The sequence below is a fragment of the Mesoplodon bidens genome, assembly GCF_964165515.1.
Source record: "Mesoplodon bidens genome assembly, chromosome: 1".
NCBI lineage: Eukaryota > Metazoa > Chordata > Mammalia > Artiodactyla > Ziphiidae > Mesoplodon > Mesoplodon bidens.
In genome coordinates, this window is record NC_138176.1 from 63,814,943 (window position 1) to 63,829,659 (window position 14,717).

The following is a 14,717-nucleotide window of genomic DNA, read 5'->3' on the forward strand; positions in this document are numbered from 1 at the left end:
TTCTTTGTATATTTTGGATATTAACCCTTTGTCAAATATATCATTTGCAAATATCTTCTCCCATTCAGCAGGCTGCATTTTTGTTTTGTTGAGAGTTCTTTTTGTTTTTTTTCATGCAAAAGCTCTTTAGTTTGATGTAGCCCCATTTGCTTATTTTTGCTTTTATTGCCCTTGCCTGAGGAGACATATCCAAGCTATTGGTAAGACCAGTGTCAAAGAGCATACTGCCTGTGTTTTCTTCTGGGAGTTTTATGGTTTCGGGTCCTTACATTTAAGTCTTTAATTCATTTTGAGTTTATTTTTGTATTTGTTGTGAGAAAGTAGTCCAGTTTGATTCTTTTTTAATGTAGCTCTCCAGTTTTCCCAATACTGTTTATTGAAGAGGATGTCTTTTTCCCATTTATATTCTTGCCTCCTTTGTCATAGATTAATTGATCATGTAAGTGTGAATTTACTTCTGGATTCTATTCTGTTCCATTGATCTGTATGTGTGGTTTTTTTTTTTTTTTTTTTTTTTTTTGCGGTACACGGGCCTCTCACTGTTGTGGCCTCTCCCGTTGTGGAGCACAGGCTCCGGATGTGCAGGCTCAGCGGCCATGGCTCACGGGCCCAGCCGCTCTGTGGCATGTGGGATCTTCCTGGACCGGGACATGAACCCGTGTCCCCTGCATCAGCAGGCAGACTCTCAACCACTGCGCCACCAAGGAAGCCCCATGTGTGTGTGTTTTTTCATGCCAGCACCATACTGTTTTGATTACTGTAGATTTGTAGTATGGTTTGAAGTCAGGAAGCCTGATACCTCCAGCTTTGTTCTTTCTCATGATTGTTTTGGCTGTTCAAGGTCTTTTGTGTTTCCATTCAATTTTAGGATTATTTGTTTAGTTTTGTGACAAATGCTATTGGTATTTTGACAGAGAGAGATAGCATTGAATGTAGTAGGGTCATTTTAACAATATTAATTCCTCCAATTCATGAGTGTGGTATATCTTTCTATTTGTGTTTTCTTCAGTTTCTTTCATCAGTGTCTTATAGTTTTCCAAGCTATACCCACCTTAAATGGATGTTGAATTTTGTCAAAAACTTTTTCTGCATCTCTTGAGGTGATCATATGATTTTTATTATTCAGTTTCTTAAGGTTATCACATTCATTGATTTGCAGATATTGAATCATCATTGCAATCCCTGGGATAAATTCCATTTGATCATGGTGTACGATTCTTTTAAGATATTGTTGAATTTGATTTGCTAATACTTTCTTGAGGATTTTTGCATCTATGTTCATCAGTGACATTGGCCTGTCATTTTGCATTTGTTGTCTTTGGTTTTGGTATCAGGGTGATGCTGTCCTTGTAGAATGAGTTCGGAAGCATTTTTCTCCTCTGCAGTTGTTTGGAATAGTTTGAGAAGGATGGATGTTAACTCCTCTTTAAGTTTTTGGTGGAATTCACCAGTGAAGCCATCTGGTCCTGGACTTCTGTTTGCTGGGAGTTTTTTTGGTTACTGATTCAATTTCATTACTGGTAATGGGTCTGTTCATATTTTCTGTTTCTTCCTAATTTAGTCATGGGAGATTGTACATTTCTAGGAATTTATTCCATTTCTTCTAGGTTGTCCATTTTATTGGCATATAATTGTTCTCAATATAATCTCTTATGATTCTTTGTGTTCCTGTGGTGTTAGCTATAACTTCTCTTCTTTCATTTTTTATTTTATTTGGACTCTTTTTATGTTGATGAGTCTGGCTAAAGGTTTATCAATTTTGTTTATCTTTCAAAGAACCAACTCTTAGTTTCATTGATCTTTTCTATTGTTTTTTAGTCTCTATCTCATTTATTTTCCTCTGATCTTTATTATTTCTTCCTTTCTGCTAACTTTGGGTTTTGTTTGTTCTTCTTTTTCTAGTTCCTTTGGATATAAGGTTAAATTTTTTTTTTTTTTTTTTTTTTTTTTTTTTTTTTCTGTACGCGGGCCTCTCACTGCTGTGGCCTCTCCCGTTGTGGAGCACAGGCTCCGGACACACAGGCTCCGCGGCCATGGCTCGCGGGCCCAGCCGCTGCGCGGCATGTGGGATCTTCCGGGATAGGGGCACGAACCCGTGTCCCCTGCATCGGCAGGCGGACTCTCAACCACTGCGCCACCAGGGAAGCCCAGGTTAAATTTTTATTTGAGATTTTTCTTGTTTCCTGAGGTGGGCTTGTATTGCTATAAACTTGCCTCTTAGAACTGCTTTTGCTGAGTTCCATAGACACTGGATCATTGTGTTTCCATTTTCATTTGTCTCCAGGTATTTTTTTAATTTCTTTTTTGATTTCTTCAGTGATCCATTGGATGTTTCGTAGCATATTGTTTAGCCTCCATGTGCTTGTGTGTGGGTTGTTTCGGGTTATTTTTTAGGTAGTTGATTTTTAGTCTTACAGCATTGTAGTTGGAAAAGATGCTTGATATGATTTCAGTCTTCTTAAATTTACTGAAACTTGTTTTGTGGCCTAGCACATGCTCTATCCTGGAGAATGTTCCATGTGCACTTGAAGTGTGTCGTGCTGCATTTGGATAGTATGTTCTCTATATATTTAAAATCCATCTAGTGTAATGTATCATTTAAGGCCAGTGTTTCCTTATTGCTTTTCTGTCTGGATGATCTGTTCATTGATGTGAGTGGGGTGTTAAAGGTTCCTTCTATTACTGTGTTACTGTCAGATTCTCCCTTTATGTTTGTTAATATTTGCTTCACCTTGTTAGGTGCTCCTTTGTTGGGTACATAGATATTTATAGCTGTTATGTCTTCTTGTTGGATTGACCCCTTTTATCATTGGGTAATATCCTTCTTTGTTTCTTATTATAGTCTTTGTTTTAAAGTCTATTTTGTCTGATATAAGTGTTGCTACCCTGTCTTTTCATTTCCATTCACATGGAGTACCTTTTTATGTCCACTCACTTTCAGTCTGTGTGTATTTAGGTCTGAAATAAGTCTCTTACAGGCAGCATATATATGGTTACTTTTTTGTTTGTTTATTTTAAAAAATCTGTTCAGCCACTCTAAGTCTTTTGACTGGAGTATTTGGTCCATTTACATTTAAAGTAATTGTTGATAGATAATGTACTTTTTGCCATTTTGTTAATTGTTTTCTGGTTGTTTTGGTAGTTTGTTTCGTTCCTTTTTTTCTTTTGTCTTCTTCCCTTGTGACTTGATGACTATCTTTAGTGTTATGTTTGGATTCCTTTCTCTTATTGTGTGTATTGATTATAGGTTTTTGGTTTTAGGTTACCATGAGGTAGGTAGGAAGATACATAGATAGGTATATGTGATTGTTTAATGTTGATCTTTTTTAGTTTGAATGCATTCTAACAACCCTGCATTTTTACCTCCCTCTCCACATTTAATGTTTTGATATCATATTTTACATTTTTGTTTTGTGTATTTTTTGACTACTTATTGTGGATATAGATAATTTTACTACTTTTGTTTTTTAATTTTACTACTAGCTTTATAAGTGGTTGATATACTACCTTATGGTATGTTTGCTTTTATTGATGAGACTTTTGCTTTTGTAATTTTCATATTTCTACTTGTGGCCTTTTTTTTTTTTTCCACTTAGGGAAGTCCTTTTAACATTTCTTGTAAAGCTGTTGTAGTGGTACTGAAGTCTTCTAGTTTTTGCTTATCTGTAAAGTTCTTTATCTCTCCTTCAAATCTGAAGGATAGTCTTGTCAGTATTCTCAGTTTAAAGTTGTTTTTTTTTTTTTTTTTCCCATCAGTTCTCTCCCTTCTGACCTACAGGGTTTCTGCTGAAAAGTCAGCTCATAGTCTTATGGGAGGTCCCTTGTATGTATCTAGTTGTTTTTCTCTTGCTGCTTTTAATATTCTCTCTATCTTTAATTTTTTGCCATTTTAATTATAATGTGTCTTGGTGTGGACCTCTTTGAGTTCATATTCTTTGAGACTCTCTGTTTCCTGGAACTGAATGTCTGTTTCTTTTCCCAGGTTAGGGAAGCTTTCAGCTATTATTTCTTCAAATAGGTTCTCTGCCCCTTTCTCTTCTCCTTCTGGATCCCCTATAATGTGAATGTTAGTGCACTTGACGTTGTCTCAAAGGTTCTTAAACTTTCTCATTTTTTTAAATTCTTTTTTTTTTTTCAGCTTTGGTATTTCCACTACCCTGTCTTCCAGTTCACTGACTGTTCTCTGAATTTAATCTACTGATGATTCCTTCTAGTGTATTTTTTATCTTTATTGTATTCTTCACCTCTGTATTTTTTCTCTATAGTTTCTAACTCTGTTAAACTTCTCACTGTGTTCATCTGTTCTTCTCCTGAGTTCGTCGAGCATCTTACGATCATTATCTTGAATTCTTTATGGGTTTGATTGCTTATTTCCACTTTGGTTTGTCCTTCTTCTGGGGTTGTGTCTTTTTTCTTCATTCGGAACATATTCCTCTGTCTCTTCATTTTGCCTAATTCTCTGTTTATTTCTGTGTAACTAGTAGATCACTTAGCTTTCATGATCTTGGAGAAGTGGCCTTCTGTCAGAGACATTTAATGGGGCCCAGCAGCACCCTCCCCTCTGCTCACTAGTGCTATATGTTCTAGGGGGTGTCCTCTTTGTGGGCTGTGTGGGCCCTTCTGTTGTGGTGGGGCTGACTACTTTGGGCGTGTGGTAGGTGGGGCTGGCCCCTGGCCCAGTTGGCTGCTGGGCCTTGCCTTGTGCGGTGGCTGCTGGCTCACTGGTTGTTGTGGCAAAGTCTACAGTGGCAAGCTGCATGTCCCAGGGGGTCCTGGGGCTGGTGCTGGCTGCAGGGGCTGGGGGTACCTGGTGTTGGTGTTGGTCCAATACCAGGTGTGCTGTTAAGCCCCCTGAACTAATAGACTAGAGAGAGTACTCCAGAATGGTGCTTACCAGCACCAGTGTCCTAATGGTAGGATGAGCTCCCCAAAATGGCACCCCCAGTGTTTATGTCTGTGTGGGGAGCCCCAATTCCCTCCTACCTCTCAGGGAGTCTCTCCAGGGTCAGCAAGTTTGTCTGACCGAGATGTCTTTTAAATTACTGCTTCTTCATTGGGACTTGGAGTGATTGAGATTTTGTGTGTACCCTTTAAGAGTGGAGCCCACTTGTCTCTCACATATGCAAACCCCACTGGCCTTCAAACCCAGACATTCTAGGAGCTCGTCTTCCAGGTGTGGGAGCCCTGGGCTGGGGAGCCCAATGTGGGGCTTGGACCCCTTGCTCCTTGAGGAGAACCTCTGTAATTGAGATTATCTTTCCATTTGTGGGTCATCTACCCAGGGGTGTGGGTCTTGACCCTACTGTGTCTCCGACCCCCTTAGCCATCTCATTGTGGTTCTTCGTTATATCTTTAGTTGTGGAAAATCTTTCTGCCAGTTGTTCTCATAGATGATTGCTCTGTAAATAGTTGTAATTTTCCTGAGCCTGTGACAGGAGGTAAGCTCAGTGTCTTCCTATTCCACCATCTTGGCCACACCTCTGTGGATAGTTAATGGTTAATGAAACAATATATACACTTGGTTTAAATTTATATTGAGTTTTGTGATGGATTTTATGAAATATTGAAACTGTTTTTAGAATAAGAGGCAACAATTAAGTAAAATGCCTTGTGTTACCTGACATACATCAAGTGCGACGTACTGGGTAGTGTTTTAAGTACTTTAAATATACCAACTTTTAAAATCAGTACAATATGATGAAGTTGGTAATGTGATCATCCCAACCTTATATATGGGGAAAGTTAAGTAACAGAGAGGTTAAGTAACTTGCCCATGGATTACCCAGCTAGTAAGTGGCAGAACTAGTATTTCTCCAAAGCTCATGCTCTTAACCACTCAACTATCCTGTCTCTATATTGCTATATTGGTAATGACTATTATGGGTTAGACCTTGAATTCTCCTTTGAAGGGTTCATAGTATAAATATCAGAGGCATGTAAACACATAATCATAATTTGATAGGGAAAGGCATAAGGGAATAAAGGTAAAAAAATTTCCTTAACTTGGTTCTTCTGTCTTTATGTTTTTTGTTTTGTTTTGCTTTTAAGTGAGACTGTATTCCAGCTACATCAGTGGTTCTCAGCTGGAGGCAGTTTATCCCATAGAAGACATTTGGCAATGACTGGAAACATTCTTGGTTGTCACAACTTGGCAGAGGGGAAGAATGCAACTGGCAGCTAGTGGGTAGGTGCCAAGGATGCTGTTAAACATCCTACAAAGCCCTTCACAACAAATAATTACTTAGCCCAGAATGTCAATAGTGCCGCTACTGAGAAATCCCGTTTTACATATTCCTATTTTGTGTACATCTTTCCATGTCAGTACGTACCTTTAATTCCTTTTAGTATTATCTGACTTTGGCTTCATCAGTTTGGGCTGTTGTAACAGAGTACCATAAGCTGGATGGCTTAAACAACAAAAATTTATTTCTCACAGTTCTGGAGGCTGGTAAGTCCAGAGTCAAGGTTTCGGCAGATCCACTGTCTAATGAAGACTCTTTCTGGCTTGTAGACAGCCATCTTCTCATTGTATCCATGCATGGCATAGAGGGGAAGTAAGCTCTCTCCTGTCTTTCCTTAAAGAGCACTAAATCCCACCTTGAGGGCTTTATCCTTATGATCTAATTAACTCCCTAATTACCTATCTCTCTCGCTTTAAAAAAAATTTTTTTTTGGTTGCGCCAGGTCTTAGTTGCTGCAGGCAAATTCCCTAGTTGTGGCTTGTGGGCTCCTTAGTCACGGCTCACCAGCTCCTTTAGTTGCAGCACGTGTGCTCCTTGGTTGCAGCCAGTGGGCTTCTTAGTTGCGGCCAGTGGGCTCCTTAGTTGCAGCTCGTGGGCTCCTTAGTTGTGGCATGCAAACTCTTTGTAGCGGCATGCATGTGGGATCTAGTTCCCTGACCAGGGATCGAACCCCACATCCCCTGCATTAGAAGGCATATTCTTAACCACTGCACCACCAGAGAAGTCCATCTCTCTTTTTTAAATTGAAATATAGTTGATTTACAATATTATGTTAGTTTCAGGTACATTACAATACAGTACATTATAGGTTATTACAAGATACTGAATATAGTTCCTTGTGCTATACAGTAGGTCTTTGTTCTTCATCAGTTTTATATACAGTAGTGTATATCTGTTAATCCCATACTCCTAATTTATCCCTCCCCCACCTTCCCCTTCGGTAACCATAAGTTTGGTTTCTGTGAGCCTGTTTCTGTTTTGTAAATAAATTCATTTGTATTAAGATTGCACATGTAGGTGATATATAATATTTGTCTTTGACTTAGTATGATAATCTCTAGGTCAATCTATGTTGTTGCAAATGGCAATATTTCATTCTCCTTTATGGCTGAGTAATTATTCCATTGTATATGTATATATACCACATCTTCTTTATCCATTCCTCTGTTGGTGGACACTTAGGTTGCTTCCATGTCTTGGCTATTGGAAATAGTGCTGCTGTGAACATTGGTGTGCATGTATCTTTCCGAATTACGAGTTTTCGTCTCCTGGGTGTATGCCCAGGGGATTGAGTGGGATTGCTGGATCATATTGTAACTCTATTTTTAGTTTTTTAAGGAACCTCCCGACTGTTTTCCGTAGTGGCTGCACCAATATACAGTCCCACCAACAGTGTAGGAGGGTTCCATTTTCTCCACACCCTCTCCAGCATTTATTGGTAGACTTTTTGATGATGGCCATTCTGACCAGTGCGAGGTGATATCTCACTGTAGTTTCGATTTGCATTTCTCTAATAATCAGTGATGTTGAGCATCTTGTGTGCCTGTTGGCCATCTGCATGTCTTTGGAGAAATGTCTATTTAGGTCTTCTGTGCATTTTTTGATTGTGTTTTTTTTTTTGATATTGAGTTGTATGAGCTGTTTGTATATTTTGGAAATTAATACAACCTTGTTGGTTGCACCATTTGCAGATGTTTTCTTACAGTCCATAGGTAGTCATTTTGTTTATGTTCCTTTGCAGAATCTTACAAGTTTGATTAGGCCCCATTTGTTTATTGTTTATTTTATTTCTTTTGCCTTGGGCGACTGATCTAAGAAAAAATTGCTGCGATTTATATCAGAGAATGTTTTGCCTGTGTTCTCTTCCAGGAGTTTTGTGGTATCACGACTTACATTTAAGTCTCTAAGCCATTTTGAGTTTATTTTTGTGTATGGTGTGAGGGAGGGTTTTAACTTCGTTGATTTACATGCGGCTGTCCAGCTTTCCCAGCATCCACTTGCTGAAGAGACTGTCTGTTCTCCATTGTTTATTTTTGTCTCCTTTTTCAAAGATCAATTGACCATAGGTGTATGGGTTTATTTCTGGTCTCTCTATTCTATCTATGTGTCTTGTTTTTGTGCCAATACCACGCCGTTTTGATTACTGTAGGTTTGTAGTATTTTCTGAAGTCTGGGAGGATTACACCTCCTGCTTTGTTCAGTTTCCTCAGGATTGCTTTGGCAATTCTGGATCTTTTGTGGTTCCATGTAAATTTTAGGATTATTTGTTATAGTTCTATGAAAAATGTCATGGGTAATTTGATAGGGATCACATTAAATCCATAGATTGCTTTGGGTAGTATGGCCATTTTAACAATATTCTTCCAGTCTAAGAGCATGGGATGTCTTACTGGCAAAGAAGAAGAGCATTCTAAATAGGAGGTGAGCAGGTACAAGAGCATAGAGGAATAAAGCTCATAGCGTAAGCGGGAACTCTTGAGTTGTCACAGTTGAATTTAGGGTCAAAGTGGCAGAGACAAGGTAGACTACTAAATAAAAACTTATTTTGCATATTTTGAAAATAATGATAATTTTATTTCATTATTTGTATTTTCTTCCCTTTGATTGATCAAGAGCACTTAAAAATATTCTCATATCTTAATTATCATTTTTACATGATATAAAACATACAATGAAAAAATTATCTGTTGCGTATAAGGGAGGCAACATAGATCCAAACAGACAAAACATTTTTGGGATATGGGTGGATATATACAGCTAAAGCAAATTCAACATTAGGTGCATCAATATTATGTACTCCAGTGCTATACACAGCTTCAATTAAAGGCTTCACTTCAGAGTATGGCATGTGAAGGGGAAATCCAGAGAACTGAAGGAAAGCAAAACAAAATTTTTAGTCATTAGTGAATGTGAAGTTTTCACTATATTTTTTCCCTAAGTAAGTATGTACAGTTCTTAATATTCATAATAGGAAGTCTCCCTTTTGGATCTTAAAGTCATTTATTTAGTTTTGTTTTTCTGTCCAGCTATAAGCAATATAGAAAATGGAGAGAGGCTAAGTGTCGTTTTTTGTTTTAGTTGCTAACATACTGACTTGGTGTTTAAGACACCTGTTAGTCACCCAGCCACTCTCCACTGTTTACTTCTTTCTTCCTAATAGCCCCAAGTTTGCATAGAAACCCGTGCAATTCCAGGGACCTAGGTTAAGTTAATACCTTCTATCCCCTTGGCCCCTGTTGATCTACAGGAAAGAATGTATAATCTAGGAAACTTAAAAGGGATAGTGGCATGCAGATGCTCTGTCATGCTCAGAGCAATATGTGTGCAGATGTGAGTCCTGCCGGGAACTATTCCAGCCATTTGCTACCACAAGAAAAACCATCCTGTGGGTGATGCCACCACATGGAGGAGGGCAGAGTGGGAAGACTTGCAGACGTGGTATAGCCCTGATAGCTACTCACCCCTAACTTTTACCTAAATAAGCCCATAAGTTGATAATGTTCAAGCTTGTTTGAAGTAAGTTTTCTGTTACTTGAATTGAAAACATCCCAGCTGAAAAATGAGCCTTATAAGGTAAAGGTAATTTTTAGTCAGTGAGTAGAATTAAATGTACAACTTGATTTCATACTGTTTAGCCAATGAGGCTTACTGTTTTAGTTTGAGACTACTTTCTAGGTTTTAGGATCCAGATAAAGGATGTGAACACACAGCACTACTGACAGTAAAGAAAGCCTATTAATGAGAGTTTTTCTTAGCAATGAAAAGCAATTAGTATAAAATATCCTTTAAAAAAAATCTGACCAAGAATGGTTGGTTTCGTCTTTATGCTCAGTTGAGTCTAACATGATTTAGCCAGATATTTTCATTTTATTTAATACTCTTGTAATTTTATAAAAGATATTATTTTTCATAGGACCCTCCTACAAAAAAAGGTGGTGTTTTGGTTTTATAGAGGCATTTTGCTCTTTAATGGTAGGTTCATTCTGGAGATTTGAACTTCTAATCACATTTTTTTAGTCTGTGCTGCTTCATCTATGTACTTTGGGGAGTAATTTAGGCATTTTGATTCCAAAAACCCATAGTACTGAGCAATTTCCAATTTGAAATGAACTACTTACTCTGTAGTCTCCTAGCTGTTTCAGCAGTTCTGCTCTGTGGTCGTCTTCCACATCTTCTCCATGATTTCTTTCTAATAGAGGCAAGAAGTGACGCAGAGTAGAGGTACAGTATCTATTCCATCGAGTCAGATGGCGAGGCCTCCAGTCCATGATTTTTTCTTTTAGTATTTTTTCAATCCTGTTTATAAAAAAAAAGCTCCATTTTTTGGTGACTTGACTTTTCCCTTGTAAACAAAAATAAAAAATAGTATTCTGAAACTATTAGAAGAAACAAGATTTTTTTGGGAATTTGTTGTTCTTAGGATCCTAAATAAGGCTGTATTTGAAATTTGCAGTTGAGAGTAAATTGGTATTTTTTAGTAATAATACCTTAAAAAGGATCACATTTAACCTTGTGCAGTTTGACATGCTGCTCTTCACACAGCTTGAGACAGTGGAAAGGACACACAGGCTTTGAAACAAGAAAGGTCTGGCTGGGCTCAGAAGCCCCCTTTAACACTTGACAAGTATGTGGACCTCTCTGAGCCTCAGTTTCCACACATGTGAAACTGGCGAAATAAGTTCTATTTTACAGCATTATAAGGATTATTGGGGCTCAAATAGGCTCTTACTAGCTTCCTACATGTGTTAGGTTTTTAAAATAGCTGAAGTTCACTTAAGCACTAATTGGACAAAATAGGCATATTTAAGCTGAGGGTTATGGTATTGTCTGAACAAGACCCATAAATAACATGACGTTGAACTATAATCTGAGGTAGAGTTTTTGGAGAACTACCTATTATTGCTGGATTTCACTGCTGTATGTCTCACACCGTGCTGATGCTAAAGCCTTCTTTTGAGCCTTGGGATTTAGAGATCACATTTGTACTTTGCATCTATAAACATGAATTAAAGTTTAATTGCCCAAATTATTTCACATTGATCCAGGCTGAGGATTGTTTAGTTGGATATTAACACTCCTAGTGACAGACTGCATATGCATTTATGGATATCAAGTGACCTGTCTTGTAGTTCAGCTGTAGCCACTTTGTCGGTGCGCTGGTAAATTAGCTCTTCTGGCTATAAAAGAAAAAATAGTTCAGGAATTTTAGAAATCAGTTACACTTAATTTCAATAGCTATACATCCTTTTCTAAATTTTTTTTTTTAAATTATGAACTCTCAGACATTCAGTTAGTTAGACATCGAGGATAATGTAACAGATGCAAATATACCCAAGGCCTACTTTAAGTAAAGCATCACGAATTATAATGCTTTGTGGTTCTTTCTCAATTTTATCACCCTTTTCTGTCACAGAAGTAACCATGATCTGAATTTGTTTTTTAGCACTCTTTCATTCAACATATACTGAATACCTACTGTGTGCCAGGCACTTACACAAGTGAAGGGGATAGAGCTGTGAATAAAATCCCTGCTCTCATGGTGTTTACATTATAGTCAGTGGAGATAGGCAAATTAGTGAAATGTGTTTATGATTTAACTACAGATGTATGTATCCCTAAACAATATATTGTACTGCATGTTTTTTGAACTTTAATAATTTTATACTGTAAACATGCAATCTTTTCTCCCTTAACATATTTAGAATAGCAGATGTATATTTTCAGTGTGCTTACTAATATTCATGAATATTAATTCATTTGTGTAACTACTATAAAATATTCTACTATATACCATAATTTATGTCTTCTATTGTTCCAATTTTAGGCTTTTGCGAACAGTGCTTCTATGAAAATTGTTATGTTACCTTGTATACATGGGAGAATTTCTCTAGGGTGATTTTTCTTAAAACTTCTTTTGGAAAGGTTTGATCCACAGTAAAAAATACAGTTTATATTACACACACAGTATCTATATATCTATAGCTATTACATTTAAAGTTTTAGTAAACAGTTCTCATGCTTACTCTTTATAATCTATTACTGTCCAGGACCCTCTAAATTAATGTTATGAGCCCCTCCTGGATCATGCCCTGCAGTTTGATTTCATGTTTCAATAGCAGTGATGGAATTAGTGAATTGAGACCAGCATTGAAAAAATTAAATGAAATATATTTTGTGGTATTCTTTTGGGTCATGGGACTCTGTATCAAAACTTACTCTTATACGTATTTGTGTACTGGTTCCTGATATGATGGTCTTTCTTATTGGGCTTAACTAACTTTGAAAATGAAATATTCTAGACTGAATATCTAGGAGTGGAATTAAGGGTCAAAATATATCTGGCTACCCAATATAATGATATCACATTCCTCACTTTCTATATCTACATTTAATTGTTAATAAAAAAATTATACCTGAACACTGGAAAGGCCAGGATATGGAAGGCTTCTTGAAAAGAAAGATTTCCATAGCTTGGGCTTGGTGACATCAAAATTCATCCTTAATGGGGAATCGTATTGTTGAATATTAAACCAAATCTAAAAAAGACAAGACTACATTAGCATATATGGTAGCAGATGTATGTGTATACGTGTGTGTATGTATGTTATATAAAGAGAGACAGCAGAAAGACACAGAAAGGGAACATGTAGCTTGCACATTTTTTGTCATTTTGATTTTTAAGACTGATAAGCACTTTATGATCAGTGGCATCATATAGTTGTCACCGGCCATTTTTTTTTTTTTTTTTAGCATTTTTTATACCTGCAGTTGTGCACCTTACAATTAATTGTAGGTTGATGAAATAAGGTAGTTCCTGGTGATAAGACACTTAGAATCTTTTGGAAGAAGACAGACAAGGCTACTCCCTTCTCGGGCTAGCCTTTCTCAACCTTGCTCTTCCCAGCCTCCTAATTGTGGTAGGTGTCCATCTCTTTGCTTCCACAGCACTCTGTAACCTCTGAGATAGCACCTGTCTTACTGAGGCACTGTAGCATATTAATTCTGGAACCAGACCACTTGCATTTGAATTCTGGCTCCAACATTTACTAACTGTGTGACTTTGCACAGTTTATTTAATTACCGTATGCCTCAGTTTCCTCCTGTATAAAGTGGGATGATAGTACTTAACCTCATAAGGATGACGATAACATTAAATGAGTTGATTCATTTATACCTCTTAGGAAAATTCCTGGTACATAGTAAGTACTCAATAATTGTTAGCTATTTTATTACTATTGTTAGTATTTATCATTATTTATAGTGGTTTATCTCACTAGACTATTAGATGTTGCCTTGAGGACATTTGCCACGTGCTTTACTCACCATTGTATCATTAGCATCCAGCACAGCTCCTGGTTGGCATGTGGTAGGCATATTGAGTAACTGTGCATGAGTGGTGAATTTGTCCATTCAACATAATTAAGTACCTTATATTTAGTCTCAGTTCTAATCACTGTGGATAAAGTTGTGAATGAAACATAGTTTCTACCAGCATGCAGTAGCTAATGAGAAGACAGTGCAAACAAACAAATACATGGGATATCAGATGATACAAGATGTGGTAGATTGCATCCCTGGCCCCAGTTCTTCACCCCTTCCTGTACCCACAGCCTTTGCCCTGTTACTTGGCAGTTACTCCCACTAAAAGGGCAGAGATGTATTTCCTTGCCTCTTGACTTTTGGTCAGTAGAATGGGATAGCAGTGTCATTGTGTGACTTCTGTGTCCAAGCTTAAGTAGCTCTGTGTGTTCCTGCTTGCCCTCTTGTGCCTCTGCCAATTGTCATTGCCCTGAGTTCCAGAATAAAAATGCATGAAGCAGGGCTCTCCCAGCCTAGGCCAGCAGAACCGTCCCAGCTGACTCAGATCCGTGAGAATAATTGTCTGAAGCCATTTCTTTTGGGGATGGGTTTTTGGTATTTTCTTGTGGCAAAAGCTAACCTTACAAGGGCTATGGAGAAAACTATGCAGAAGAGGTGAAATTTTAGGGTAGGCAGAGACATTTTCACTGGAAAGAGCATGAAGGAGTGAGGGAGAAATTAATGAAGATATCTGGTCAGGGGAAGGGTCATCTATGCAGAGGAAATAGCAAATGCACAGTGTGTTTGATGTGTCTGAGGGACAGCAAAGAAGACAAAGTGACTTCAGAGGAGTGAGCAAATTAGAGCAAGAAGGAGATGAGCAGAAGATGACGGGGGCAGGGCAGCTGTCAGATCATAGAAGGCCTTGTGGGCCATTTTAAAGACTGAGGCTTTGACTCTTGAGTGAGCCAAGAAGCCACTGGAGTATTTTATGCAGATGAGTGACATAATTTCCTTCTATTTTAACAGGAATATTCCTTGCTCTTTTGAGATTAGACAGAAGGGAGTAGGGGCAAGTCGTTTAAAGAAGGCAAGGTCTTTAAGAATTACAATTTGGCTGTAGGGTAGGGAGTGTGCAGAAAGTAGTGGGAAATAGCACTGGAAAAAAAGAAGTCA

The 14,717-nt window shown here is 37.8% G+C and overlaps 1 protein-coding gene across 3 annotated transcripts in view; it reads right to left on the reverse strand.

The window, feature by feature from the left end:
- Positions 1-8,841: 8,841 nt before the first annotated feature.
- CC2D2A (coiled-coil and C2 domain containing 2A) overlaps positions 8,842-14,717 on the reverse strand; it is a 142,169-nt gene continuing 136,293 nt past the window's right edge. For all 3 annotated transcript variants that reach the window (XM_081226369.1, XM_081226370.1, XM_081226371.1), the window contains 4 exons: positions 12,656-12,778; positions 11,361-11,419; positions 10,361-10,538; positions 8,842-9,111 (listed from right to left, as the gene is read on the reverse strand). In XM_081226369.1, the coding sequence (XP_081082495.1) occupies positions 8,923-9,111; positions 10,361-10,538; positions 11,361-11,419; positions 12,656-12,778 (549 nt within the window). In that variant the 3' untranslated portion in view covers positions 8,842-8,922. The remainder of the gene's footprint in view (positions 9,112-10,360; positions 10,539-11,360; positions 11,420-12,655; positions 12,779-14,717) is intronic.